The sequence below is a fragment of the Molossus molossus genome, unplaced genomic scaffold, assembly GCF_014108415.1.
Source record: "Molossus molossus isolate mMolMol1 unplaced genomic scaffold, mMolMol1.p scaffold_m16_p_11, whole genome shotgun sequence".
NCBI classification, from domain to species: Eukaryota; Metazoa; Chordata; class Mammalia; order Chiroptera; family Molossidae; genus Molossus; species Molossus molossus.
Window position 1 is genome coordinate 49,827,520 of NW_023425346.1, and position 24,521 is coordinate 49,852,040.

The 24,521-nt window shown below is 41.0% G+C and overlaps 1 protein-coding gene across 2 annotated transcripts; it reads left to right on the forward strand.

Moving 5' to 3' along the window:
- The first annotated feature begins 646 nt into the window (after positions 1-646).
- DHRS9 (dehydrogenase/reductase 9) lies at positions 647-20,902 on the forward strand. Of its 2 annotated transcripts, XM_036255007.1 has the most exons (6): positions 647-833; positions 8,630-8,690; positions 11,557-11,931; positions 13,075-13,333; positions 16,372-16,535; positions 19,830-20,902. In XM_036255007.1, exons 3-6 carry the CDS (start codon positions 11,610-11,612, stop codon positions 20,048-20,050), a joined length of 966 nt encoding a protein of 321 aa, XP_036110900.1. In that variant the 5' UTR covers positions 647-833; positions 8,630-8,690; positions 11,557-11,609; the 3' UTR covers positions 20,051-20,902. The 2 variants fall into 2 exon arrangements, with proteins under 2 accessions (XP_036110900.1, XP_036110903.1); XM_036255010.1 differs by lacking the exon at positions 8,630-8,690.
- Positions 20,903-24,521: the final 3,619 nt, after the last annotated feature.

Consider the following 24,521-nt stretch of genomic DNA (forward strand, 5'->3'; position numbering starts at 1 on the left):
CTTTCCCTCGCAGTCCCAGGATAGGCCAAATCAACTGTGATATACTCTGAAACTGACCAACTCTGGGAAGGGAGGGGCATCCTTTCCCATCTCAGTTCCCATGACTACTTCGATAAGATCTTCTTGTCATACTTTAAAATGTTAATAAATTAAGACTCATAAATAAATTCAAAACCTTGTTTAATTAAATTATTTTGGTCTCCTTGCTCACCACCAGTTTTTAAAAAGTGGTAAAAAGAATCATCAGAGACTCATTTCCCCTACCAACTCTCTTAGTACTGAAGAGTACTAAATCAGTAAAGGCACCTTAACAGAAAGAGAGAGAGAGACAGAGAGAGAGAGAGAGAGAGAGAGAGAGAGAGAGGAAGGGAAGGACCTAGAGATTATGAACAATAATCATAATTCAACCCTGTTGAATCTGCCAGGCAGATTACAAAATGCTTCAGTGTTACAGTATTTTAGCTGCTGAATATAGTCAAGAGATTGTATTCACAGTTAAATGTTATTGGTCATTTTTAAATTCCTCCTGAAAGGTGTTAAATTTAATATGCTAAAGATGCTGTTCTTTGGAAACACATGACCCACAGTTTCTTGGCTTCCTACACTGATAGAAAAAAGACTTAGTCATCATCCAGTGTCACAACAAGGGTGACTCACAGAGTGAGGAGGAAACCGGAGGCCTCCTTACATATGTAGGTACTCAGAGCACCTCCACCTCAAGAGGACCGTCAAGGTTGGGTTGAACAACTCTTCCTTCCCCAGCACAGAGGACAGATCACAATCAACCCAGCAAGTCCACAGCAGCCTCCACATCCCAGTTCATTTCTAAAGAGGTAACAGATGGCTCAGTTTTGTCCTTTATTCCTTCATTGCTCATGTCATTCTTCAAACTGACTTTGATTTTCTTCACTTTTACAGAATTAATCAAGGTATCTTTAATGCTGTGGTCAATTATTGCTATTAAAAAAAAACCAAAAAACGTAATACGTTAGAAGGCAGTGATGGGCACCCAGTCCGTCTCACAGTAGAAGTGATCTCTGTGTCACCCAGGACCCTGCCTTGAACTCCGCAGGTCCCTCTTTGAATGTTTTTTAGCACCCTAGAGTTACAATTAAATTTATGTCTACTTCCCTAGTCAGTTTTGCTCAGTGGTTAGAGCATCGCCCCCAGACCAAAAAGTCTCGGGTTCGATTCTGTCAAGGGCATATACCTCGGTTGCAGTTTGGTCCCCAGTCCTGGCCCTGGTCGGGGTTGTGCAGAAGGTAACCAACTGATGTCTCTCTCTCACATCGATGTTTCTCTCTCTCCTCTCTCTCTCTCTTTCTCTCTCTCTCTCTCTCTTTCTCTCTCTCCCTCCCTCCCTCCCTCTGCCTCTATCTGAAGATAAATGGAAAAATATCCTTGGGTGAGGATTTAAAAAAATTTTTATGTGTGTTTGTTCTCTCTGTGACTATTCAATTCCATCTGTGAATCTTATAGTTAATTGGAAACGAGTGAGGAGGGGCTCCTAGAAGAGAAGGACTCTTAGCTGAGTTTCGTACTGGGACAACACATTTGCTTCCAGCTGCAAGGCTGATCTGCATCTACCTGCTTTACTAATATTAGCAGATGCCAGTGTAGCCAATGCACACATGCACACGATGCTGCATGGGAATGCCTGCCAGGTCAGAAGGACACAGGGAAATGCCTCCCAGTGCGCGCTGGGTTCCTGGACACGGGGCAATCAGCTGCTTCAGATTTCACTCTCCATTTCAGGATCCGGTGGTTGGTATTTTACCTGAAACACATTGATTGGGTTGAGGTCCCAGTTAAAGTGTGTTTTCACTTGGACTTCTTTTAAAGGAGAAAGTCAGTTTAGTGGTCTTGTTGCCACTTAATCCTGGCAGCCCTTGTTTAAGGCTTTATGATTCAAATGATGCTGCAGTACTTTCTCTCCATGGGCTGGTTTTAGCAGCTGGGGGAAGAGTTTCAATAAAACACATTTTTAGATTAAAAATCAATGTGGGGTTGTACAAATAGTTCCTGAAATGTTCTGTTACATTATTTGCTCAAAGGTAAGGCTTGTGCTTTATTGGTGTTAGTATCCTTTGGCATATATTAGGTGCTCTAAAAATGTCCTTGGCTACATGATGCATAAAACAAAATTGAAATGTTATACCATCTTTGCATTGTATTTTTGAGATTGAAAAACTGCCCAATTTTTAGAACAAACCTCAATCTTTAAATACAAGAAAAAATTATTATTACATATATTTCAAATGCAAAAAAAATGGGAATTGGTCTTAAAACTCTTATAACAAATTTCACTTTCTTAAGGTACCATCTTTAAAAACTCAGCTCTTTTCTTTTGCTTAAAGATAACAGTGATTGAAAGAAATATACTGAATATTTGAACACACTTTCTGCATCTGTATATAGCATTCTCTCTGTATTCTAAGCTTTTTGGAGCCTTATAACTATGAACTATCATAAAATACAATATATAATATCTTCCAGTTTGCACTTTTTAAATTTAGTAACCATAAATAAAGTAACCATGGCTTTGACAATAATTCTTACCCTGCCAATACTGTCAGGAGGCATACTGACAAAGTAATAAACCTTGGAGGGACTGGGAATAATTCATTAGTAATATGGGTATTATGGTGAATTCTGATTTAGAAGTTTTGAGAGGAGGCCAAAGAAAATCAGTTACTTTTATCCTTAGAATAAAAACGGCGAACATAAAGCCGGCAGGTCTTCCCTGCATTGGCAGCGGCCGCGCACCTCTGCGCACCTCTGCGCACCTCTGCGCGGAGACTGGATGCACCTGCAGAGCAGGTGCTCTTTGCCAGGACTCACCGTCCCGCCCCGCCGCGCAAAGGACCCCAGGTACATGCGCCGTGAGCCACCTTCTCCTGAAGGAAGCAGGGCGCAAGGGAAGGGACTGGGTGCAGGAGCTTCTTCATCCCATTGCGTGAGGGACTTTCATGTTCTGTGATGATGAATACCATCTCCACTGTTATGAGCAGCATCGTAATCATTATTACTGTGGTTGTCATCAGACCCGCAAAGGGCTGTTCGTTGCTTAATGTAAGCATATTCCGTGTAGAACCCCTGGCTCCATCTTACATTTTTCTTTAGATTTCTGGGTGCCTAACTTAAACTTTTATTTTTATTTTTCACAGAAACATAATTCATGAGTCATTTAGTTTGTGTCATTTGGCCCAAATTTGGTTTTTATTCAATAAAAGTACAGCAGAAACCTGTGGAAATGACATTTGGGTTTAAAGAAAAAAACAGAATTTTTTACTTCAATGAAAAGGTCAACACAAAAATGAATTCAGTGTAAGTTAACCAGGTTTACAATATTTAAATGTACAAGAAGGAGACTCATGCGTCTAGACCGCTGTCAGTATTAAGAAAGGCTGCACCAGAAAATCTCAAAAAGAGAGTATGTTAGAGCTATTGCTAAATGCTGCCTATTAGATGTAGATAAATGACTGAGTTTGTGATTCAACTTAGGTCACAGTTACCACTAATTAAAAGTAAATAAAGATTCTACAAATTCCTGTCAGTGTTGACTAGTTTTAGTGCTGCTTTCTAAAACAACGCCCTTCATAGAATTATTTGGAAATAAAATCAAGTGGTGTAGAAAGAACTCTATGTTTCTTATAAAAAGTATACCCCATACTGACATTTAGACATTATTTTTTGTTTTTTGTTTTTTTTAATTGCGTCATTTATTTTTAAAGGGCAGAGGAAGATGAATGAAAGAAGTGAAATCGAAGGATCTTATTTTAGGTTTTTTACTAGGAAAAGAAAGCCAGAAGGAGAAAGAAGAAGCAGAAGTGAGCTGAGACGGCAATCAGGTTGCAACATTTCCCTATAGCTGCTGTTGGGTGGTTATTTGTATGCACTTTGCACAGCAAATGAAAGAGAAAACTTGTTCTCCTTTCTCTGTTCCTTTGCATCTTTATGGCATGGTGGGGAGTTTTGATAAAGTATTTTCATTCCTCCTATTGACTGATCACCTGTCCATCTCTTTGCAGTTCTCATTTCACAGTTTAGGAGTTCAGAGACCAGAGTTTTCGTTCTAGCCATTCTCTGGCAAATAACCTTATGTGTGATACCCACCCGACTCAGCTCACAGAATTAGTTTGACAGTTAAATGAGATAAATATTACTTGAACACTTTTCAAAAATTTTTGAAGTTATCTAATGGGAAGTATGAATATTATTATTATTATTACTACTATTATTATTCCCTGATGATAGAGAGGACTCAAAAGCTAATCTAATTACTGCCAGAGTTCTGGGGTTACAGTGGAAACTTCTTTCTTCTCCTCCTCTCTTTCTGCTTTCCTGCCACAACACGTATTTAGCTAATGCCAAGTACCACACCAGGCACTGGTGTTGTGGAGGAGTGTACACAAGCCCAGACTTCCAGGGTTGAGTGAGAATCCGGGGGCAGCGGAGCAGAGGGTCAAAGCAGGATGGTGGAATAGAGTGGCTGAGTTATCAGTTCCGGAAACACCACTACGACTGTATTTTGAGCCAATTAACCTGCATTTATTAATTTTCTTTCTCTTCTATAAAACAGAGATAACTTTATTCTAAGGTTTAAGTGACATAAATATTTATACTTCTTAGCAGAGAGCCTAGAACACCATAAGCACTCAGTAAATCACAGTCATTATTCTCATTCCTACCTGACTTGGTCACCTGCAAAGCCCAAGGACCATGGATTGTCTAGGAGCATATTCTGAATCCTGTAGAGTGAACAGGTCAGCCATCTGCAGGGGACCCCCAGGGGAGTCTGGAGTGGCCCCAACTCAAAAAACTCAGCCAGAATGTAGGTCTCACAATTGCTGTGAGTGCTAATTTAGTAATTTCTAAGTTCAAAAATAGCATCATATGTTCATTTGGCTTTGTTCATTGCCTCCTATCGTCTTGATGACAAAAAGGCTTTTTTTAAATCCTAAAAATTAATGCTGACAGCAGCAGGATATGAGTAATATTTATAAGCAACAAAACTATTCTGGTAAGGCCATAAAAAAGTAAATTCTCGTCCATATGGCGTAGCCAAGGAATCAATGACTATGTTTCCAGAAAAGTAAGTAGTTCTGGGAGCTGTGAAGTTTTGGACCCGCAAGACAAGAAAGCTCTAGACAAGTGGTCCTCACCTGTGGGTGGTTTTGACTCCCAGGGAACAGTTGGAAATGTCTGAAAACACTTTTTGGTTGTCACAACTGTGGGGGTGGCTACTGGCATCTAATGGGTAGAGGCCAAGGGTGCTGCTAAACATCCTGTGATACACAGGACAAATGATTTCCTGGCCAAAATATCAAAAGTACTGAGGCTGACAGAACCATGCCTAGAAATGAGCAGTCCATAGAGCAGCCCCCTCACAGTGAAAACCAGAGATACCGCTGTCATGATGAAGACCTTCCTGTGTATCAGGCACTTGGTCACTATATTTTACCAGGTGCTCCCCAAAGTAGCTATTGTCACTATTTTACAGATAGAGAAATAGAGGCTAAGAAATGATAAATAATTTGCCCAAAGAACTTCTGATGATACAGGAACTTGGACAGGACTTTCTGCCTGCCCGATTCTGAGACCTGAGCTCTTAACCCTATGTGTGTGTGTGTGTGTGTGTGTTTGTGTGTGTGTGTGTGTGTGTGTGTGTGTGTGTGTATGGTGGGGGTGGCTCAGTCCTTGCTGCCCAGATTTTACTAACAAAGTGGCTACTGTTTATTTTGGCTTAAGAAAAATGTCCAGCCCTGGCTGGTTTAGCTCAGCGTTTAGAGCGTCGGCCTGCGGTCCAGAGAGACCCAGGTTCGGTTCCTGCTAAGGTGCGTACCTCGGTTGCAGTTTGTCCCTGGCCCTGGTTGGTCGTGGGGGTGGCAGCCACTCGATGTGTCCCTTTCATGTCGATGTTTCTCTTTCTCTCTGTTCCTCTCTCTTCCTCCCACTCTACCTGAACAAAAAATGGAAAAATGTCCTCGGGTGAGGATAAAAAAAAAAAGAAAAATGTCCGTGGCCAGTTCATCAGAGGAGCGCCTGTCCTTATGCTCTGCGGCCCTGGGGCTGCAGGGCTGCTTTCTCTTACTCCGCTCTCAACCTTGCCAGTGCCCAGCTGCTTAGAGGACTGTTACAGACCAGGGTGCTTATTCCCTTGAGCCAAGAGATCTGTACCTCTACTAAGCAGTTTGTTGTGAGATAAATTGGAAGACACCATATAAGCAAACAACCCAAGCAATTAAGGTCAGTGCTCTGGGTCTTTGAATTGCTGGGATTAGGGAGCCATGTGGAGGTGACCACAGGGGCAGAGTATGGTTGAGGCAGCCCTGTTGGTCACTGTTACTCATTTACTTCTCGGTGGTCAATGAACCAATGAGCCATCAATCACCTTCTGTGTACAGGTCATGTTCCCAGTGATTCTGACCGAGGGCTACTGCTCAGAGGTGGCATTGTAGCTAAAATACTATTAGAGGTCATAGGTATCTGTTGGTTTGTGGCTGACTTGGTCCAATGACCTAAAGGAATGTGAACCTTAGGGACTGAGGAAGAACCAGTATTTTTGAACAGTAATATTTAGGGTAAGGACTGGCTTTGAAAAACTCTAGGTCAAGGTTGACAGTCCCTTGGATGCAGGCTGTAGGCTAGGACACCAGCATCTGAAATGACCTCTAGCCCAGAGGTGAACTTCATGAAAACAACACAATTTTTTTTTCTTTTCTTTTCTTATTGATTGATTGATTGATTTTAGAAAGAGAGAGAAGGGGGGCCTGGGGGGAGGGAGACAGAGAGAGAGATCACACTCTAACCAACTGAGCTACCCGGCCAGGGCCTGACAGCATAATTTAATGTGAACCTGTTTTTAACAACTACAAAGCTCCTCTGTTTTCTTGTTACCAGGTAAAAGTGGGTTTGGCTAGGGAAGGAGTGGATTGAGGGGGAGATGGAAGGGAAGGGGAGAGAAGAGGAGGGGATGGGAGGGGAAGGGAGGGGGGAAGGGGAGGGAAGGGAGGGGGGAAGGGGAGGGAAGGGGAGGGAAGGGAGATTTTCAGCTTTCTATTTTGAAACAATTTAGAACTTATGAAAAAGTTCAAAGAGTAGCAACCCAGATTTCTTAAATATTAACATTTAACCACATTTATATTCTCATTCTCTCTTTATATACATATATGTGTTTTTAATATATTTATTAAATAAAATAATATTCTTATTATTTTATGAACTGCTTGAGTGTAAGTTAAAAATACAGTGCTACTTAATCTTTAAATATTTTATTGGGTATTTCCTAAAAAGCAGGACATTTTCAACATAATCATAGTAAATTATCAAAGTTGAGAAACTAATAATAAGGCAATATTATTTATCAGATCTACAGTTATCACTCAAATATCACTAGTAACTTAATAATGTTCTTTCTGGCTGGCCAAAGAAAAAATTATTTTCTGGTCCAGGATCACATGTTGCATTGGGTTATCACATCTCTTTCGTCTCCATTCACCAGGAAGAGTCCTCCGTTGTTCCTTTCCTTCATGACTTTGACATGTACAAGCCATGCATTGAGTAGAATGGAAAGAGACGTCCCATGCAACATTAGCTTCCAGTCATGCACAGAAGTGCTCTGCATCCTTCCCAGTGTGGCATCTGGAACAGTCCTCAGTATTTTTTAAAATAATAATACAAAGTTTATTAACAGAGTTTAGAATAAAGGAAGTAAAGTGGAAACCATGCTCTTGAAGTTGCCTCGTCAAGGCATGGTGGCTTTGCAGAGCACTTTATGAGCTCTTGCATCATGGTCATGATGGGAGAGGTTTCTCAACCCTCCCTGCAAGCTGGGCTTCTCTGCTCCAGTACTTCAGGCTGACACCACTGTGTCCCGATCTCTTGGCTTCATCTCTCCAGGCCTTTCCTACACTCATGTAAGCCCTAATTCTATATTATACTCCTGATTTCCGTCATTCTTATAATGACTCAGACTGATACACTTTATTCCTGTCTCTCTTTTCCTTCATGACTCTGAGGTTTGTGAAGAGTGTGCTGTGCCAGGAGGCACATGACCTTGGTTTGTCCCATAATCAGTAGTATTACTTTTTTATTACATATGTAGACATTTTAAGGAAATTTTATATTGATAAATTCAACTAGTGTAGTGTTTTGCTTAAGTCTGGCCTAGATGAATAATTATTGAATGAGTAAATATTCGTGTTCCCTGAATGGAATCTGTAGACTTCATTGTAATGCAAATCCCATGGAAATTATTTGTAAAAGGCAAATACTCTTGGTGTTTAATGTGTCCTAGAGCAACGCGTGGGGATTTCCTCTCAGTGTTGATAATGCCAGGGCACCCATGAGGCAGAAACAGTGAAACAATGGCTCACCTTTGTGCAGCCTTCTACACTGCGTTTGTACATACAAGTTGGTTCAGGTGGTGGTTGGATTTCTCCACTGTGAAATTACTATTGTTGTTTGTTTTTCTTTTTAATTATTATGCATCTTATACCTGAATAATGATTCTATGACAGTTGCCAAATGGTGATTCTCTAATTCCATCATTCTTTTTGCATTTATTAATTGGAATGTTAGTTCTTCTATAAAATGAGGCAAATAATGTGTCCTGTCTAACTCACAGGTTGCTGAGAGGATCGAACGAGACTTCTGTGCAGACGCGCAGTGTGGGAGGCTGCAGGAAGGTGAGCCATGTTTCATGTTGTCTTCCTCGTGGGTGCCCCTGGCAAACATGACAGTACAGAAAGTCCCCAATCCCTGCTCTAGGACTCATTAAACCCCAGGTGCATTTGCCTTTCACAAATAATTCCATGGGATTTGAATTGCAATGAAGCCTACAAAATGCATTTCAGGGAACATATTCAATATTTAGTCATTCAATAATTATTTATCAAGGCCAGAATTAAGCAAAACACTACACTCATTTAATTTATAATTATAATTTTTTTAAATGCCTACATATGTAATTTTGTAAGAATTAATCACATACCTCCAATTATACATTAAAAAAAAAATTTGTTTTATCCTCACCAGAGGAAATTTTTGCATTTATCCTGAGATTGAGTGGGAAGGAGAGAGGGAGGAAGAGAGAGAGAGAAACATTGATGTGAGAGAAACACATCGAGTGGTTGTCACCCATACAACCCCTAACCGGGCCAAACTGCAACTGAGGTATGTGCCCTTAGCTGGAACTGAACCTGGGCCTCTCTGGTCCACAGGCCTATGCTCTAACCCCTGAGCCAAACCGACCAGGGCCCAATTATACATTTTTAATGTACAGTATTTATATATTGGAGAAAGGGAAATCCTGCTACATGGAGATTGATTTGTAACAAATCAGTAACTTCTACACAGGAAGAATTTGGGGAAACGACACCAAATTATTAAGCCAGGGTAGTCTAAAACTTGACTGCTTTAAAAATAACCACAGCTATTCCACAAGCATCAACTAGTTTTCTCAAACCTATCGTATTTTAATATTAACCTCTGACTAATTTTTATAAATCGACAATTTTTGTTACCCTTTCTTTCTTTAACTATAGATCTTTTGTCAGAGGGAAAAATTGAAAGCAGAATCTAAAATTTCTTTGAGAAGCGAAGAAGATATATTACATTGAGTTATTTTTATATCTGAGATGATCTGTTTCTTATAAAGCAGTAGAAATAAAGTTTTGTGTATGTGTGCACATGAGTATGTGTATATGTTTAATGCTATGTGTGTGTGTGTGTTTATGTTCTTTATTAGGGGGAAAATATTTACATATATATATTATATAAAAAACTACAAAAAATTTACCAAAATACCAAGAGTCAAATGTGATAATCATTACTTTCTTTTAATTTTTTTTCTGTATCTGCTAAATATTTTTTAGCATGCGCACAAGTCACTTTTACAAGCAGGAAAAAGAGTAATTTTTAAAAATGATTAAAAGGAAAAGCCAGAAAATTATTATAAATTAGAAAACCCAAGCAAAGTTTACAAGATTTCTTGTCTTCCAAGTACTTTTTTAACACAGTGCCTATGAAGAGCCATGACTCCAGAAGCATCCCTGAGGCCTCAGCTTGAACTCAGGGCCTATGTATCCATCATCCTCTATGAGGCACTTAAGGCCTCTCTTGATTCCAAGGGAGCATTGGGATCAAGGGTAGAGATATGTGGACGCAGGACAAGATATGTAGATATGAGGAAACCTTCTGAGGCCCCACAGTGGAAGGAAATAAGGTCTTTCACACGTAAGATGTTCTCTGTGACCCCCCTTCCTTCCAGAGGCAGCGAAAGCCAACACAAGACCAGGGCTGTTCCTGCGTGCGGCAGCACCTGATCATCGCCTTCCTTGGGGCTGCCCTATAGCTGTGAGTTAGGAGGCCTGGGCTGCCTAATGCTCAGACCTGAGGCTAGCAGGCAAAGCCCTACAATTCTCATTCACTTCCTCCTCCTACCGAATGGCTTGCTCGTCCCGGGCTGTCAGTACCCACAGTAAAAGTTTAGTGTTGGCTGTCTTTGCAAACAACAGATATTCTACTATATATGGAATTTTATATCCTACGATAGTCTGAAATCTTTCCCTGTGCTACTTATTATTTATTTTCTTTTTTTGTACATGCCCCTAGCGGGAACCAAACCCAGGACTCTCTGGTCCGCAGGCCAATGCTTCAACTGCTGAGCCAAACCGACCAGGGCTCCCTGTGCTACTTTTGATATTACACTTCCAAATAAATATTATACTTGTTTTCAATGATACAATTGCCTGAATCATCCACAACTATTATTTTATACCCAAACCCTGTATGATAATTAGTGGAACTTTCAAGGCATATACATTTACATGGTCAAGACAACAGAATGAATATAGTAGTGTTTCTTTAACATTGTTTTTTTTAACCCAAAAATAACTGCGAGAGTTTTAAATTGCTCCAGTAAGTTTACATGAAATAAAATTTTCTTTAAAAAAATGTAAGTGATTTATGCTAAGGGGAGATGCAGGTGCAGTTTTCTCTCTGCCTGTTGGATTTGAGGCCCAAGGTTATCTCCAGCCCTGAAAAAATTGGTTTTCCAGGTCATTCTCCTGCACCCATGGTCCAAGCCTCACAGTTTTAAAGTACAAATTTGTTTTACTTTGTCCTCTGTACATGTGATTTTTTTTCTCACAGGAAGCTGGAATCCAGAGAGGACAGAAACTGAGGATGATTGATCCTGGTTTGGGACGCTGTGCCCTTGGCCATTATCTCTCTTTTAATCTCTTCCCTTTATTCACCCTCTCTCAGTGAACTCTTTGGTGGCCTCACTCATTAATGCTCTCTGCATTGAGTGGCAACGGTCAGGATTGGCGCTCTTCTCTCTCCGATTTATGTTTTCTATTACTTGGTTATTTTTTGCATTACTTTAGAGAAGTGGTTTAGCCCTTAAATGACTATCTTCCCCATCAAATAAGTTACTTTTTAAACTATCTATTTATCCACTCAAATGCATTAAAATATCTCAAGTTTATAAATCCTGGGTTATCATGTTTTGATGGTTCTAATTTGAATATTCTAATTTTGCATACTCAGGACCACAGTTTATCGTTCAAGAAAGAAGTGACCTTGTTGTATCCAGGAAAACAATGTTCTTCTGGGTGTTAGCCCTCCTACTCCTCCTACTCCTTTGTGGTTTTCTATGGAACTATAAAAGACAACTAAAGATCGCAAACGTCACTGACAAGTATGTTTTCATTACTGGGTGTGACACGGGCTTTGGAAACTTGGCAGCCAGGACTTTCGATAAAAAAGGATTTCGTGTAATTGCTGCCTGTCTGACTGAATCAGCATCAAAAGCTTTAAGGGCAGAAACCTCAGAGAGGCTCCACACTGTGCTTATGGATGTCACTGACCCAGACAATGTCAAGAAGACTGCCGAGTGGGTGAAAAGCCACGTTGGGGAAAAAGGTGAATGACATGGGATGCTGGGAAGAATGGACGGGGTGCTGCGAAATAACTAAAACTAAGTAAAAAGTGTTTGGATACCCATTATACGCTGGAGAAGATAGAGAAATCTTAGGATAGCCCCTGAGTAGTTCCTGGTTGCAAGTTTTCTGTGTGCACAAGAGACACAGCCCAGCTTATCCTCAGTCTTAAGTCCAAGTGGGTGAATTTGGAACTGAGATGGAGGTTTGACTCGTTCCCTCGCGAAGTGTTCCGCTAGCCACATACACAGCAAAGAACCCTGGGGCTACAATCTGCAAGAGAATATGAGAACAATCCCCAAATTGCCATCTGGATACCTGAGACCTGCTTCTCACTACAAAATGGTTCCAGAGCATATACATTTTAAGTGGTGAAGGCAGAAAATGGCCTGAGAATTTGAGTGTAGGCATCTTAGATAGTCACGGAAGAGTAGTGAGCCATTGGCCCTCATTCTGCATTAGATTCTGCTAAGATGGCAGCATTCTGAACTAGAGGACTTGTGTCGGCTTGAATGAAGTTTGAAATAAGTCTCATGGGGGAAGGTATCTGATGGATCCACAAAGGAAACAAAACCAAAGGTGTTGCTCTGTCACATCTTCATCATGAGTCTGATCCTCAAAACCAGTGGTTTGATAAGGCTCCACATAATTTTTAAAACTTGAATTCCAAACACCTTTGCACATATTAAATGTTTCCCAGAATAAATAAGCCAAGTGAATGATGGTTCTTTTTTTTTTTTCTACCAAAAGTAGACATGAAGTAGATTGTTGTTGCTCTTTGCCCATATAGAACAGTTCATCAATATTCTCTGGCCTTGCCATCTAGCAAGGTAAGAAAAATAGACCAATTTACTCTACATCTGAGATTAAAAAACAAAAATTCTCACTGTGTATCAGCATTTGGCATTCAGAACCGAAAACAGAATAACTGAGATATTAGCTTCAATAACAGGACTTCAGCTATTTGAATTTAGCCTCCTACCCCATCTGCTATCACTTCCCCAAACTGCAGAGTATTTCAAAGCTGAGTGCGACAGAGGAGGAAATGGCACCATTGTGAAAAGCAGAGGCTGTATTTTCATTAAGGATGAGTCGACCACATCTCCTTTCTTTTCTCTCTGTTTAGGTCTCTGGGGTCTGATCAACAATGCTGGGGTTCTTGGCGTGCTGGCTCCCACTGACTGGCTGACAGTGGAGGACTACAGAGAACCTATAGAAGTGAACCTGTTCGGACTCATCAGTGTGACGTTAAACATGCTTCCTTTGGTCAAAAAAGCTCGAGGGAGGGTTATCAATGTCTCCAGCATTGGGGGTCGTCTTGCATTTTGCGGAGGAGGCTATGTTCCATCCAAATATGCAGTAGAAGGCTTCAATGACAGCTTAAGGTAAAGCAAACATTGATATATTAGGAAATAATAGCTGCTAACATTTATTGAATATTTATTATGTACCAGACACTCTATTTAGTGCTTTAAATGATTCCTATTTTATAGATTATCATATCATTTTGCTGTGTGCTATCAGAAAACATCAGAGCTCAAAACAAAGAACCAACTTAGTAAATAAGTGCCCCAACTCAGTGCCCCCAAGCATGGATTTCTTAGAGTTTATAATGTTTCAAGTTCACTGAGCTTCTTGAATCTGTAGGTTTATGTCTTTTGCCAGATTTGGGGAGTTTTCAGCCATTATTTTTTCAAACTCCCCCCCCCCCCCATTCACTGTCTCTTCTCCTTCTGAGACTCTATTGCACAAATGTTAGTACTTTTGGTTTTGTCCCACAGATCCCCAATGTTCTTATCACCTTTTCAATTATTTTTCTCTCTGCTGTTCAGATTAGATAATTTCTAATGATCTATCTTCAAATGCACTGACTTTCCTTTATTTCCATTCTGCTATTGAGTCCCACCAATAAATATTTTATTTTGGTTATTATATCTTTCTAAGTAATTTAGTGGCACTTCAAAATATGGTCTTCTTCCCTACCTCACCTACTAACATCTGCATTCTAGAGTTCTTAAATAGCCATTCCATGCTTTCTGTCCAGGCTTTGTAGCTACATTTAGTGGGAGAGATGGGGGAAGGGGGGATGCTTAATCTATTTTACTGAGAACCAGAAGCTATCCCTATCAATTCAAAGCTCTTAAATTGCAAGAGGTTGTATCAGTCAAGGTACTGGCAGGCAATGGAAGCACATTAAAATTGGGTAAATGGAGCAGAGTTTACTTAAAGGACTATTAGCAAACATGGGCATTGCGTAGGGAAATCCTAAAGGAGAGTGTAATACGTAGGGATTAATGGCAGCAGGGGCCTCTCTATCCAGGGGGCTGAAGGGAGAAGACAGGGCAGTTTCCAGAACCTGGATGCATAGAGGCTGTCACCTTCCAATGAGGGATGAAACTAACCAGTGTCAACATCACAGCAGGAATAACCAGCCAACCTCTTCCCATTACTCCCTCTGACCTCCCTCCAGTACTCCCAGTTGGCAGTACCCTACAGGAGCCAAAATATAGTTAATACAGGCAGCCCTCCAGGATGGGGTTCGGGCAGAAGGTTGGAGGAGACTAGAGAAGCAAATGGAAAGTATCCAGTTGAGTATACAATGACAGGCAAGGGAAAAGACAAAATTACATATAGTCTTTTCTTCAATTTACCCATTTATTTATTCAACTAGTATTTGTTGAACTACGTGTTAGAGTGGTGATCTACACCATGGATCTAGGTTTAGCTTGTTAATTAAAGGTTAGATTATTCTACTGAGATTAATAGAGATAGAGCAACTCCATTTTGCCATTTGATCAGGTTGCCAGGTTTGATTCTTCCAGGAAATAAACACAATAATACCAGAACAGTGCGTTTTCAATGTCATGTGCATGTGAATCACCTCGATCTTTTCAAAATGCAGATTCTGATTCAATGGGTCTGGGGTGGGTCCTGAGTTTCTGCATTTTTAACAAGCACCCAAGTGTTGCCCATGGTTCCGGGCTTACATTTTGAGTAGCAAGGTCATGGAGAACCTCCATTAGTCTCCATCATTGCCCTTTGTGGCCACTCTTTCAGCAACAGTATCATAATAAAATTTAGTATACTTCTAGACTTACTTACTTTCATTTTTCTTTTTTGTGTGTGTGTGGTACGTGCCCCTAACAGGAACCGAAACCAGGACTCCCTGGTCCGCAGGCCGACGCTCAACAGCTGGGCCAAACTGGCCAGGGCTAGACTTACTTACTTTTAAAAATATATTTAAACTGAAGGGTTTGTGGGATTGCAGTGCAGCTACACTATGCTAATGTCTACGTCACGGACCTAGTATTAGACATGGTATTGGGCATGCAGACCACAGTCCAGGGGCAGCTCCAGGAGGGTTTCAGGGCAGCAGACCTGTTGGGAGAGGGTTGGGGCTCTTTAAAGCTGCATTTGCACAGCAAGCATACTGGCTTCATACTGGTTTTGCTCACCTGGTAAGGTTAGTTGGGTGATTTAAAACCATATGTCCCTTGAGTATGTTATTTTCATGAGGGGGTGGAGTGAGTCTTCCCAAATACATCCTCAGCACTGTTACTTTCCAAACCCAAAGGAGATCAGAAGTGAGTAAAATATAATTAAGTTGAAAAATAACCTTTGTTTATTTTGATGCAAGCAACATACCCTTCAAAATATTTCAAAATCAAGCTAATTTTCATTTTTGTAAAATATACTTCAAACTAAACAATAGGTGTGTTGCAAAAAAACCCACCAGAATCTAAGATAAATTAAATCACATTTTAAAGTGACTGGTATAGTTCTTTAAAAGTCTTGTGGTAGGTGGAGTCTTCTGTAAAATGAATAATTACTTTCTTATATATTCCTGGTAGAAATATAAATTAAATATAGGAAGTAATTTTCCATATAATGGTTTGCCGTATATTGGGTTGCTTTACAGAAAGGGGAACCGTGATTTATACAAAACCTGTTGCCCAGTAAATGCACAGACTTTTCTTCGTCTGCAGTGACGTGATAAAAGAGCTTGCTGAGTAGCATATGGGATAGGTTTGTCACGTCATGTCCCTCAGCATGTCCTCATTTATGCTGCAATCTCTTCACATTGCTAGAATGGAGGTAAACTTGTCCAGCCAGGCCAGTCATCAGTCAGTTTCACAGCAGGTACCCTGAGTGCTGAAAAGAACCTGTCCTTAGCCCAGATGCTTGTCAATTCAATGAGAGTGTGGCTTAGGGGAAATCCTGGGCGGGAGTTGGGTCTACCCAGGTCCTTACCTGTTCCGTCACTAAACCCAACCTCACTCCACCACCCTGACCTTCAGATCTGCAGACTGAGAGGGTAGAACGAGATGCTTCTGATTCAGTGATTCCACTAAAAGATTCACAGGAAAGTGTCATGAACATCATTAATGGTCTGGGGCTTGGGGTGGTGGTTGTTTTTCCACAGACGGGACATGAAAGCATTTGGCGTGCACGTCTCTTGCATCGAACCAGGATTTTTCAAAACAGGATTATCAGATCCAGTAAAGACTGCTGAAAAAAAACTTGCCATCTGGAAGCATCTGTCTCCAGATATCAAACAACAATACGGAGAAGGCTACGTTGAAAAATGTGAGTTTGGAGTGGACACAGGGTCCTCTGGGGTTCGTTGTTTTCGACAGCATGAAGGAGACTCAAACATAAATGAAAAAATAAGGTTCTCATAGTAATAGGGATCTTAACTATGGATCAAGTATTCCTACTAAGTCCAGTGTCATCTTTTCCTTCTCTGAACGTTTACTAAGTGTCAAGTTCTATACCTGCACCTTATAAATTATGTATATCATTTGCTCCTCAATAAAACTATAGGAGTAGTGAGGAGAGCCTTGGGAAGGTGAAATATCTTACCCAAGGTAATACAACTCCTCCTGGTCATGACATACTAGAGCCCATGGTCTTCACCTCTACACAAAACTCCTCTTTTTGGTAAAACCAATCAACCACTCCACATTGTTCCAGGATTTAAGAAGGTTACAAAATATAAAGACTCAGACTCTGACCTTTAACTAGTTTATAATCTAGCTGACAGCAAAAAGTAACCAAGTGAGACTATAGAACAATGAACTGTACAGCACAAAGAAAAGTAATCCTTTCTTTACCTCTTAGACATAACCCAACAGCCTAGAAGGGTGTGGTCTCTAATTGCCCAAAGAATTCAGACCAGGAAAAAAAAAAAGCTGGTTGAGAAGATATTATGGAACAGGTCAGGTTTTTTTGTTTTTGTTTTTGCATTTTATTTTACTTTTTTATTAATTAATTAATTTATTTTTGTTACAGATGTTTTTCCGCCACTGATTCCCCCTCCCCCTCCCTCCCCGCCCTGTCCCCAGCTTTGTTGTCCATGTCCACTGTTCATGCATACATGCATATAAGTTCTGTGGTTTATCTCTCCCCCACCACCCCCTCTTCTGGGGATTGTCAGTCTGTACCCCACTTCCATGTCTCTGGGACTACCCCATTCCTCAGACTGTTATGTTCATTATATTCCACAAATAAGTGAGATCATGCGATACTTGTCTTTCTCTGTTTGGCTTGTTTCGCTTAGGATGACACTTTCCAGGTCCCTCCATGTCATCTCAAAGGATAAGAGATCTTTCTTTCTTACAGCTGCATAGTACTCCATTGTGTACATGTACCACCACTTTTTTATCCATTCGTGGGCCAGGTCAGGTTTGAATAAAGCCTAAAGGACAGGAAGGAATTATTTGGGTAAAAACGTTCTGGAGCAGGAATGCATGGGGAGTGGAGAGAGAAAAAGTAACTAAATCCAGAGACTGAGTCAGGGATAAAGGAATAATACTAAAGATTAGACTGTGATGAATGACATATAGTGAGCATTTACTGTGTACTTGCTCTATTATGAGCTTTACATGCACTTTCATTTAAGATGCTTAAATAAAAAATCAAAAAATAAAATGCCCAAATGAAGTAGATACCACCTTAATTTTATAGAAACAGAGGCACAGAGAAGTAAGTTGTCCAAAGTTGCACAACTGGTAAGTAGTAGTGTTAGATGTGAACCCAGGTAGCCTGATGTTGCCATTGATTCTTGGGCACCACACTATAATGTCAACAGGCATTAAGGAGCCGGTCGAACTTCCTGTATTAGGGCTCCATCTCCATCTCAAACTTCCTGGGCCTGCCCCACCTAACTGTGTGTCACTCGATTCCTCCACACTGTGATCCTGCCTCTTTCGTCAGTGGGCTTGGTAAGACAGCCAACTATGGTAAGGTTCAAGGCCAGTAGTTCCCAAAGTGGAGCCAAGACCAAACCAGATGACCCGGGCAGGTTTTTAGAATGACTGACTCCCTTAACCACCCCACCCACTATACACACATGCACACGCACGCATACACATACACGGAGAGACAGACAGAAATGCAAACATATATATCAACTAGAACATCTGGTCGACAAACCTCCCAGTGCTGACATGTCACTATAGGTTTGAAACCACTGCCATTAAATGCTGTTTCTCACTCACCAGCTTTGAAGGTTCTAAGTAGATTCAGAAACAACACGCTCATTTAAAAGAGCTCTCTCTATGTGATATTGACATTGATACTTTCCAAATGCCCGTGAGTATAGCAGCAACTTCCATCTCAAAATCATTTTTCTATTGTTCCTGGTTCAAGTGTCCTGTCTCAGAGGTACCAACTGGCTTTGAACACTGGTTGTCTTTTTTAAAGTTTTCCAAGTCAGGATTTGGAAATCAGCCAGACTTACGATTCCAAAGTAGACCACAAATTTAAGCTCACCTTTCTTCAGTTCCCAGGCTGGAGTAATAGGAGTTTAAAATAGCCACTACGGCTTATTAGGTAACCTCTTTTAGGCTCTTTGAACAACTTGTGGCTACAGAGGCCTGGAGTTGAAAGGAAGATTTAAAATAATAGATTTCCCCGAGAAGACGTCACTCGGGTATGTTTTAAGAGCACAGGAGGAATGCTCTGAGTTATTACCAATTCCTTGATAACACACCCGCCTCTTCAAAAATATCTTAGCTCATTACTCAAACATTTCATTTACCTGACAACCAGGATATCTTCAGCTTCTTGAGCCAGGGCTTTTGGGTAATGATTCTCTCTTTTATTTTATTTTCTAAATTTTTTTCTTTATTGATTTATAAAGAGAGAAGAAGGGAGAGGGAGAGAGATAGAAAAATCGATGAGAGAGAACATCAGTTGGCCACCTGCTGCAAGCCCCCCACTGGGGATTTGGCCCACAACCTGGGCATGTGCCCTGACCGGGAATCGAACCAGCTACTTCTTGGTACATGGGCCAATGCTCAACTACTGAGCCACACTGGCCGGGTTGATTCTCTCTTTATTCACTGGATTATAGAGGCACATGGTGAATGAGTGCACACACGTACATGCACAAACACACGTGCATACACACATTCCCTGTAAACACAGTACCCCTCAAAACAAGTTCAAAATCAAACCCATCAACTTCCTAGACTCAGGAGCCTCACTGACTTTATGAAGCATCTGCTCTCGTTGCTTTAAAGTAGTGCTTCTCCACGTTTGGTCTCTGGATCAGAGCTATGAGTATCCCCCTGGAAACGTGATAAACATGCAGATTCTTGGGCCCCCTTTACACCTACTGGAGGCGGGACCCAGCAATCTGGGCTTTAACAAGCCCTCTGGAAAAGTCTGCTACCCACTCAAGTTTGAGAGCCAGTGTTCTAAAGAAAGCATTGCTGCCTCCTATTCTGAGAAATAGAAACCCATCACAATGGGCCTCAGTTACAATGGCAAATTCAAAATTCCCACAGACACAACTTCCCCTTTGTACTCTAACCTCCACATACTCCTCTTCCCCTCTCGCCAGAGAGTAAATATACTTTTTTCCTCTTTTTACAGGTCTAAACAAACTGAAAGGCACTACATCCTTTATGAACATGGACCTCTCCTTGGTGGTGGAGTGCATGGACCATGCCCTCACAAGTCTCTTCCCGAAGACCCATTATGCTGCTGGAAAAGATGCCAAGACTTTCTGGATACCTCTGTCTCACATGCCAGCATTTTTGCAAGACATTTTATTGAAACAGAAAGTCGCGCTGGCTAATCCCAGGGCGGTGTGACTCAGCTGGCCACAAATGTCTGCCCCAGGCTATGCATTTGGCTGATATCAAGGACACATCTCCTTTTTCCTTTTTAATCTCATTCCTTATCTAATTCAACCTGGACTCGTTTACATCATGCCTCTTTTGATAATTAAGTGATCCCACCATCCCTGGCAATGTCCCTGGATCCCTTCTCAAGCCTTCCTCGAAAACAAGAGCAGGCATGGTACTTGCCCAGTATTTAGGTTTTGCCTGCTTGGTCTGATGTAAGAGAAATTGAAAGGTTTTCTCATCCAAAATGATGTTCACCACAACTTACCCCACGCTCCCCTCCCTTATTCCTGACTGTTAAATATCTGTCCCTTATCAAAATGTTCAGAGATAGTAGAATACTTTCCTAAAAGGATTAGATTGTCCTGTTATCTTGCTGAGAATAAGACTCGGAAGGACCGGAACTGAGTTCTATAAGCTTTGATGGGGGCGGGAGAAGGAATAGTAATGCAGCATTATGTGACTGGTATAAGCTAAGGGAAGACTGCACATGGGAGGGAAGAAAAAGGAATAGAGAACTGAAAAATGAAATGGGTATAGAAGTGGAGGCAGGGAGACTCCAAGACTAGCCTGCCTGCCCCAGAGGGGCTAAGGGCCATAGAAGCCCACTCCAGGCGCTGTGAACACTGATGCGCATAGCCACCTGCTAGAAAAGTGGTAACAACAGAGCAACCAAATATTCCCAAAGAACAAAAATGTAGGGAATATTTAAGTCTGTTCTGGTGATTGTAAATACGACAAGACTAAAAATACCTGATATAATTTACAATTGAGATGGTTGCAAATTTGTATCTGAGGTGTCTCTGGAGCCCCATGAAGATAGAGAACTAAATAAAAGACTTTTAATCCTATAGTTACAGTGTGAGCAGCTCTTGTCCTTGCTCATATTCATTGACCCTAGACCCACGCAGCATCCCAAAGAATGGTTCTCTAAACGGATGCTTCCCCAGATTCCAGCACCCGGTATCACTCACAGAGTTTTGTTGAATATTTATATGGAAAAGCCTGAAATGTCAGAATTCAACATTTCTTTTTCTTTTCTAATTAATTAATTAATCAATTTATTTTTGTTACAGATGTTTCTCCTTTTCCCCCCACTGATTTCCCCCTCCCCCACCCTCCCTGCCCTCTCCCCAGCTTTGTTGTCCATGTCTGTTGTTCATGCATACATGCATATAAGTTCTGTGGTTTATCTTCCCCCCACCACCCCCTCTTCTAGAAATAGTCAGTCTGTTCCCCACTTCCACATCCCTAGGACTACCCCATTCCTCAGACTGTTATGTTCATTATATTCCACAAATTAGTGAGATCATACGATACTTGTCTTTCTCTGTTTGGCTTGTTTCACTTAGGATGACACTTTCCAGGTCCCTCCATGTCATCTCAAAGGATAAGAGATCTTTCTTTCTTACAGCTGCATAGTACTCCATTGTGTACATGTACCACCACTTTTTTATTCATTCGTCTACTGATGGACATTTGGGCTGTTTCCAGATCTTAGCTATTGTAAATAGTGCTGCTACAAACATGGGGGTACATATATTCTTTCTGATTGGTGTTTCAGGCTTCTTAGGGTATATTCCTAGAAGTGGGATCACTGGGTCAAATGGAAGTTCAATTTTTATTTTTTTGAGGTAACACCATATTGTTTTCCATAGTGGCTGCACCAGTCTGCATTCCCACCTGCAGTGCACTAGAGTCCCCTATTCTCCACACCCTCGCCAACATTTGCTGTTTGATGATTTGTTGATGGTGGCCATTCTGACAGGTGTGAGGTAATACCTCATTGTTGTTTCAATTTGCATCTCTCTGATGATTAGTAATGTTGAGTATTTCTTCATATGTCTCTTAGTCATTTGTATGTCCTGTTTGGAGAGGTGTCTATTTAGTTCCTCTGCCCATTTTTTAATTGGGTTCTTTGTCTTCCTTTTTTGAGTTGTATGAGTATTCTATATATTTTGGAAATTAACCCCTTGTCTGATATATCATTGGCAATTATTCTCTCCCATACAGTGGGTAGCCTTTCCATTTTGATGACTGTATCTTTTGCTGTGCAGAAGCCTTTGAGTTTGATGTAGTCCCATGTGTTCGTTTTCTCCTTCGTTTCTGTTGCCTTAGGTGATGTGTCAGTAAAAATTCTGCTGTGTATGATGTCTGAAATTTTGTTGCCTACAGTTTCTTCTAGGATTTTTATGGATTCATGAGTCACATTTAAGTCTTTTATCCATTTTGAGTTTATTCTCATGTAGGGTGTAAGTTGATGGTCTTGTTTCATTTTTCTGCATGTAGCTGTCCAATTTTCCCAACACCATTTATTAAAGAGGCTGTCCTTACTCCACTGTATGCTCTTGCCACCTTTGTCAAATATTAATTGTACATATTGCCTTGGGTCCATTTCTGGGTTCTCTGTTCTGTTCCACTGGTCTATATGCCTGTTCTTGTGCCAGTACCAGGCTGTTTTGATTACAGTGGCTTTGTAGTATAACCTGAAATCTGGTAATGTGATCCCTCCTACTTTGTTCTTCTTTTTCAAGATTGCTGTGGCTATTCGAGGTCTTTTGGTTCCATATAAACTTTTGAAGTATTTGTTCTAGTTCTGTGAAGTATGTCATTGGTATTTTGATGGGGATTGCATTGAATCTATAGATTGCTTTGGGTAATATGGACATTTTAATGATGTTAAGTCTTCCCATACATAAACAAGGTACGCGCTTCCACTTTTTTTTTATATCTTCCTCTATTTCCTTTTTCAATGACCTGCAGTTTTCTGTGAACATTTCTTGCAATCGTAATACCATTTAGGGTGAGTCAGAGAAATGTAGTGTACATGCACACACACACACACACACACCACTTATTGTGAAGAAAATATTTAAATCTACAGCTTAAAACCATGTTCACTTAAATATATCAGTAATTTTATCTACTTTTATTCACCTTTCTGGAAAGACCTAATTATGAGGTAATTTCCTTCTTTCAAGTGTATGGCATACTGATGACCTTGAAAATCAAATTACCAATGGTATCAGTGCACCTGGACATACATGTCATGGTTTTGAGGGAAAATACACTCATCCTTTTTTGCATGAAAATGAAGGAAATCACAGCAAGAATCAGGTAGAAAAATTCTCAAGCAAAGTTAGTTAAAGTATTGTCACTACCTACTTGTGAAGTCCACCACAGCTTGGCTCCGGCTCTAAAGACAGTTCATCTGTTTATCTCTGATTTCTTCTGGTTACAATTAATGACCTGTGGGTTAGGTGACCTTCACTCAACTTGTCCTTGGAGCTGAAGTTCATCAGTGTTGTTTGCTGGGGCTCCTTCTAACCTTGAATTCCCAGATCTTGGCTTCATTTTGCTGCTTTAATAATGTCTGGCCTGCTGCTCACTGGCCTTCCAGGCCTCCAGGTACGCCAAGACTTGGAATCTGCAGGAACCTAATTTGCTGAACTTCAACCATGCCAGCCCTGTTTTGGGGCCTGCCTTTACGGTGTCATGTCCTTTGTTTTGGCCACACCTGTATTCTGTGCTCATTTCTCCTAGCAGCTCCCATTGGTGACTCCCTGTTTCATCCAACCAAAAAAGAACCCTACTTAAATAAAAGCTTCCAAATATGGTAGCACCTCAAAATATAGTCACCCAACAACTTTTAAAGCTTTTAAAACTAAATTAAAAGGTGGAGTGTTTGGAGTCTCAACAAAAACACAAGTCCAGGGAGGAAGGTGGGAGAGACATCGGAAGGTCACTGCACCAGGAGCCTGAGGTATGAGTTCCTAGACCTCTCTCCAGCTTGCCATTGCTTGTGTTCTCGGTGCTCTTGGGAAAATTATTTTCATCTATAATACTTTTGGAGACACATGTGCTGGGAATTCTGCTAAGTATTGGTCTGCAGTATGGAACAGAATGGATATGAGCCCTTTCTTCACAGAGCTTCATACCAGCCAAAGGATGAGGCCACTACTTAGGATGCCTGGGAGGAGCTTCTCCAGGTCCATGGCCACGATGAACTGAGCTGTTGTCCTCTGCCACCTCTCTCTTGAGAGATCCTTCCTCACTTAGTTTAGAGGGACCAGGAGAATCTCCCAGACTTTCCCTCTGATCTGATCCAAAATTCTATCTGTGTCCTTGATTGCTCTATAGGGACATCCACAATGTATTCGGATCTGAAATTTCTATCTCTCTCACCCTACTGTTAATTAGCTACTGTTAACTTTGTCTCCTAAGGAGATCTCAAGTCCCTCTACTCTTCACCTTCAGTGCAATCATCTGTTCAAGCTTCCGTCAGCTCTTATCTCAACTACAGCATCTTCACTCCGTGTACCTTCATTGATTTCCCCTCACAGTCAGAGCTGCTCAAAGTGAAATCTGATCATTCTGCTCTTCTCACCACCACCACTTTCTTAAACCCTTCCATGTGTTCCCATTGCACTTTGGCTAA

Bases quoted from the DNA above. Each gene is read 5' to 3' on its own strand.
- DHRS9 (XM_036255007.1), top strand. From the start codon at position 11,610: ATGTTCTTCTGGGTGTTAGCCCTCCTACTCCTCCTACTCCTTTGTGGT. The intron at 13,334-16,371 runs GTAAAGCAAACA...GTTTTTCCACAG, and splicing joins GGCTTCAATGACAGCTTAAG to ACGGGACATGAAAGCATTTG. The intron at 16,536-19,829 runs GTGAGTTTGGAG...CTCTTTTTACAG, and splicing joins AGAAGGCTACGTTGAAAAAT to GTCTAAACAAACTGAAAGGC.